The sequence below is a fragment of the Vigna angularis genome, chromosome 1, assembly GCF_016808095.1.
Source record: "Vigna angularis cultivar LongXiaoDou No.4 chromosome 1, ASM1680809v1, whole genome shotgun sequence".
NCBI classification, from domain to species: Eukaryota; Viridiplantae; Streptophyta; class Magnoliopsida; order Fabales; family Fabaceae; genus Vigna; species Vigna angularis.
Window position 1 is genome coordinate 20,148,886 of NC_068970.1, and position 5,868 is coordinate 20,154,753.

Consider the following 5,868-nt stretch of genomic DNA (forward strand, 5'->3'; position numbering starts at 1 on the left):
AAGTCCAAAAGGAGTTATTTGAGTATATGAAATTGCAAGTTACTTAAAAACTAGTTATGAATGTATTCATATTCGACTGAAAACTAATAAATATTTTTAAATTTCCATGTGGTAATAAAGAATGCTGTAAAGAGATTCGTCCTTGGTGAGTTTTTATAATTAACTAATAATATATTCTCTTAGACACACTTTTTATTATTAACTAGATTAAAATTTATTAAAAATGATTTTTTTTTTATAATCCCACTTCTTTTGTGATAATTCACATTTGGTAATTTTTACTATATTTTAGTCAACCACACTTCACATGTACTAAATTGAATACTATTTAGTTCAGTTGCTGGCATGTTGGTGTGATCAGTGCATAAGAAGATTGAAGCTCACGTTCTTGAACCCTAAAATGGTACGAAAAGGAACAGTATCAGAGAATCTTTAACCAAAGGGGTGTAGAAGTAATTGCAGCACCATGTAGCAAAACTTCACCTTCACTCTACATTACAGTAGCATCCTGCATAGAAAATCCAACGACGGTCCCTTTAAGCAATTGGGACACAAAGAATCTCAGAAAATTATGGGAAAAAAAATAATAAAGGGAAGGCATGCCTGCTGTCCGTGATGATGAGTGAGTTGTGTGTATTACACAACAGTATGAAAAACAAGAGAAGCAATGAAAAGGAAATTACTTTTTCTTTTTCTCTTCTCCCCAAAAGCAGTCACTTTTGCACCCAACAAATAAATGGTGTAAAATTCTGGGGTCCAACAGAACAAGTAATGCTAATTTCTGAGACCCACAGAGGTACATAGTCAATCATCCAAGGCATGGAACACAAACACATCCCATGAGCCATCATCATCATCATCCACTCCTTCATTCCCTTTTTGCTTTTCCTTTTTTTCTTCGTGTCTTGTGGTGTTCTTTCCAATTCTTCTAATTCCTTCTACTTTACAAATTGAAGAAGGGATTGCAGGTTGCAACTCTGTGCTCCACTGCACTGCACTGATTGTCTTCTCTGGCTAGAACTACATGTTTTCTGATTCCCTTCATGCTCTGCACTGTGCCTTCTGTTCTGTCACTTTTCTCCCTGTGTGACTTCAGTTGAGCTAGCATAGTATCATGACATGGGTTTTCAATTGTTTCTCATGTGACACCATGACTTGGTAAGTTACCTTTTCGCGGTGCCGCGGTTACTGGTGACAAGAGAAAGAAGCCGTTTTTCTGTTTTTTGGCCTTTTCTCCTTTCTCTATTTAGTTTTTCTCTTCAGCATGATAACACTTCTGTTATACTTTTAAAATATAAAAAAATACTTTAACCACTCCCTCTCTCTCTTCGAAAATTAAATTCGTTTGGGATTTAAATCTTTTGTGGAAAAAAATCAAATAAGAAACTGCATTTAGGGGGGAAGTAGATCAAGTTAAGATTTTGCAGATGGATAGTTTGTTTGTTTCCTTAGTTATGCGGGAGGAGCACTGTTTTCAAGGGAAGAGCTGAACTAGTGGAAAGGGTGGAACAAAACTTGCCGAGAGATTTTCTTTCCTTTGACTTGACTTTGGAGTACAGTACAACAAATTTGGTTGTTTGTTACTCAGCAAAACGAGGGGCGTGTTTGGTTTTTTCTTCCTCTGCATCATTTTCAGTTTTCACTCCTTGTGATGCTCTCATATCTTATTCTTCCTCATTAGCTTTGTGTTGTGTTGGGAGTCATTGGTAGACATGGCAGAAATTAGGCTTACCAGGATGGAGCAAGGCCAAACCAAGATTAAAAATGTTCCAATAGCTGTGACCCCAGAAGGGTTTTGGTGCTGTCCTTCCCCTGTGGTGTTTCAGAAAAGCCTCAAGGCTCAGAATCCTCTCAATAAGTCAAAACCCTCTTCACCCCCACCAAAAACCAATGTTCAAAAAAAGCCAGTGTCTACGCCAGTGTACGAGAGAAGAACTACTGCAGCTTCCCCTTCCAGATTGGTGTTTTCTGATGATCAGCAATGTTCAACTGCCCCAGAAAGACCTCCTCCACCTACTTCATCTGTGGCTGCTGCAGAAAGGGGACCCAGGCCAAAGATTGAATCTTTGCCTAAGAAGGTTGCTATTGAGTTTGGTGAACCTGGAACTTGTGATATGAAAGTGATTTTGCTAGGAAAGCAGGGGTTTTGTGTCAAGTTAAGTGTGCACAGGAATGTTCTGACCGAGAAGAGTAGCTTCTTCTCCGAAAAACTATCTGAACAATCGGGTTTGTCTTGTCTCCAAATCGGTGACTGCGAGGATGTTGAGATATATGTTGAAACTGTTGGTCTTATGTACTGTAAGGAGATGAAGCAGCGGCTTATGAAGCAAAGTGTTTCTCGTATTCTTCGAATACTTAAGGTAATTTCCTATTATTTTCTTGCTTTGATGATGTTTTCTTATCAACCTTGATATGTGTTATGCTTACCCAATTCTGTTGTATAATTGTGTTTATGGGGATGTAATATGTTGTGTTGAGATTATCTTTATCAGCGGATGTTCATTTGTTCTTTTGAAATCAAATGATGGCTTACGTGCTTGATCTTCATATTCTTATAAAGAGTATTAATACTCCCTCATTGATTATACTCCTCGAGTTACTTCTCTCATCAATTATACTCCTCTCAAAATTAATGGGATTTCAAAATAAATCAATCTATCTTGGTCTATTTGTAATGATGTAAACGAGTACTGATTATTAATTGTGGACGCTGCCGTAGTGAAACGGAAACTGGTGCATTGCAGATTAATTTCTTATACAGCTATTTGCAGGTTGATTTTTCTTGTACACCTTAATTGTAGTAAAATCATTACTTCTTTTCAACTCCGGTCTTAAAAGAGGAAAGTACTCATATACTTCATTGACAGGAATTGTGCTTTTTATGATTGATATACTCATATACTCGTATATACCTCTAATAATAGATATTAAAATGTTTGTAAGTAATCCTCATGTACATGTAACCCCCAAAATGTTAGTCTCACATTTTTGGGTATTTCTTTTAAAATTATGAGCTCCTAAAACGTATATAACCACACCTTGTAATACATACTTCTATATATACATATTTCTATATATATAGATGTATGTATAGTTTGACATAGAAGGTCAACCGTTGCATTGCAGAGAGGAGTGTTCCATGAATGAGGACTAAGTAATGATCATGATATATCTTGGTGTCACATGGGGGTGGTTTATTTTTCTCAAAACAATCAGTAGATGTATGAGTCAATTACTTTTTATTGCCACAAAATCATCAGATTATTAATGTTGGTCAAAATCCTGTCTCTAAGGTTTGCTAAGCAAAGGTTGTGGCTAAAATTCTAAAGCCACAGCACGCGGTGCCCATCATTACAAATTTGTCTAATTGTTATTATGGTAATTTTCAATTTGATTTTGTTTGAATTTCCACGAAACTATGAACAAAGCACGCATATTTTGCTCAGATGTAGGATACTTTATCATACTTAAAACTTGAAGTTAAGTGGATTTTTTTATGATCAGCATATGCTGAAATTTTTTGAAGACAGAGAAATAAAAACTTGTGAAAAAACCTAAAAGTATGTGATATTCCTCAGGTAGCAGAATTCCTTGGCTTCAGCTCATGCATCCAATCATGTTTGGAGTTCTTGGAAGCAGTCCCTTGGGTTGGAGAAGAAGAGGAAGAGAAGGTGGTGTCAACAGTGCTACAACTCCAAGCAGAAGGAATTGGAGTCAACCCTGTACTGAAACGAGTTTCATCTGACATTTCTAATGTCCCAAAAGATACTCTTTCCCAAATCATCGACCTTGTATTGAAAAGCAACGAGGAAAGAGGCCGGCGAGAGATGAAATCCATCGTTCTGAAGCTCCTAAGGGAGAACAACAGTCTTCCAAGCTATGCACGCACAACCGACATATGCAATGACACCATTTACAAATCATGCAGAAGCTGCTTGGATTCGTTACTGGCACTGTTCAAGCAGGCTGCAGAACCCAGTGAGAACCGAGATCCTCTGGCAAAGTGCATAGCTCTTGAAGCTGATAACTTAACGTGGTTGCTTGAGATTTTAGTTGACAAACAAGCTGGTGATGAGTTTGCAGTGATGTGGGCAAACCAACAGGAACTTGCCATGTTACATGCAAAGCTGCCAACCGTGTTGCGGTACTGTGTTAGCTGTCTTTCTGGGAGATTGTATGTGGGCATTGGAAGAGGGGAGTTGCTTCCATCGAAGGAGACACGGAGGTTGTTGTTACAGACATGGCTTCAGCCTCTGATGAATGACTACAACTGGCTGCAGCATGGATGCAGATCATTCGATAGGAAACTTGTGGAAGAAGGAATTGGGAGGACTATTCTGACCTTGCCTCTGGAGGATCAACAGAGCATTTTGCTTTCATGGTTTCAGAGTTTCTTGAAAACTGGTGATAGCTGTCCCAATCTTCAGAGGGCCTTTGAGGTGTGGTGGAGGAGAACTTTCATCAGGCCTTATGTGGACAACCTAGGTAACGTTGCTGTGTCAGATAGTTCAATATTGCCAAAGGAACATGACTGAAAAAGTCTTCATCAATGTCTTTCTTTCTTTGATAATGGAGTTTCACTCTTTCATCAATGTATAGAGATATGTGTTGCATGAGTTGCCTCTGGATTATTTCTTTCAGGAATTCAGTAATTGGTTTTTGTATAATCTCTTCAAAGAAAGTAATGGAATGGAGTTCTAGTTTTTTTTTCCAGTTTCACTGCAATCAAATGATTAATAGGTATAAACACAATCTAATATTAGAGCTGTCATTTGAATCTCTCGACTTATGAATTGACTTTGACTTCTTTTAAAATCAAATCTTATTTTTTTATTCATTTAATAAGGATTTTTTTTAAGTCTAACTTTCTAAAGTCTTATATAAAGTGAATTTGAACAGAATTAGGGTAGATTTACTTTTTAAAACTAAATTAGTTTGTCTTTAATATATTTTTAGTTATTTATTTCATTTATTTTGTAACTGTACAACAATTTTTAAGTTTCATGTGATATTTTATTAATATCATTTTTTTTCTTTCACTCTACCTATCTTTTTGTAATGTTTAATATCTAAAAAAATTATTGTTTAAGAATTTTATTATACAAGAGTAATTTTCTACTATTTAAACAAGAAGTAGTGTGAGGCCTTGGAAAATTAACCGTAAGTCATCTGTCCAATCCATTTAATGCACTGCTGAGTCACCTGTCTGCTCTCATTAATGCACCGCGCCACACACTCAGTTTCATTAAAATGCACTCACACACTCTGACGCACGCCTGCCAAGTGTCACAAATGGAATGTTCAGAAATATGTAGTGGAAGACAGGTGTCTGTGTGTGAGAGAACGTCCGTTTGACTTGGGAAGAAAACCAATTTTCTAAAAAACCTTCTTCCCACTCTCTGCATGCAATCGTCTTCTTCCTCAGAACTCAACTTTTCATTCTTCTCCTCCTTCTCTCTAGAAATCCTTCAACTTCTCTCTACTGTTACTCACCCATTTCTTCTCCGTTCAACATTCAGAACCGTAGGAACGTTCCCTGCGCCGTGAGCTTCAATCTGAACCGAACAGATCCAAGTTCTGTAACCGGTAAGTCGCTCGACTCTGGACGCTTGTTTCTGAGTTACATGCAAACCAAGATTTGGCTGCATGCAAGGGTATAGGCTAAATTTTTCTACGTTTCTTTTGGTTAGATTTAGTGAAGAGCTTAAGAAAATCGTTGGGGGTAGAAAGCCATATTTGAACGAGACCAAGTCATACTATTAGACGTACACCGCTATCCAGGTAAGGGAAGCTTAGTAATTTAATTAATACTTGTATGTTGTATGCAAGCATGATATGAACTGAATGTATGAAATGTATGCTGATTGA

At 37.2% G+C, this 5,868-nt stretch overlaps 1 protein-coding gene across 2 annotated transcripts; it reads left to right on the top strand.

The window, feature by feature from the left end:
• The first annotated feature begins 501 nt into the window (after positions 1 to 501).
• LOC108319171 (BTB/POZ domain-containing protein At3g50780-like) lies at positions 502 to 4,713 on the top strand. 2 transcript variants are annotated; one of them, XM_017550213.2, is made up of 3 exons: positions 502 to 1,158; positions 1,711 to 2,360; positions 3,579 to 4,713. In XM_017550213.2, the coding sequence occupies exons 2-3, from the start codon at positions 1,713 to 1,715 to the stop codon at positions 4,533 to 4,535; spliced, it is 1,605 nt and encodes a 534-aa protein (XP_017405702.1). In that variant the 5' UTR covers positions 502 to 1,158; positions 1,711 to 1,712; the 3' UTR covers positions 4,536 to 4,713. The 2 variants fall into 2 exon arrangements, with proteins under 2 accessions (XP_017405702.1, XP_017405701.1); XM_017550212.2 differs by having other exon boundaries at positions 504 to 2,360.
• The last annotated feature ends 1,155 nt before the right edge of the window (positions 4,714 to 5,868 follow it).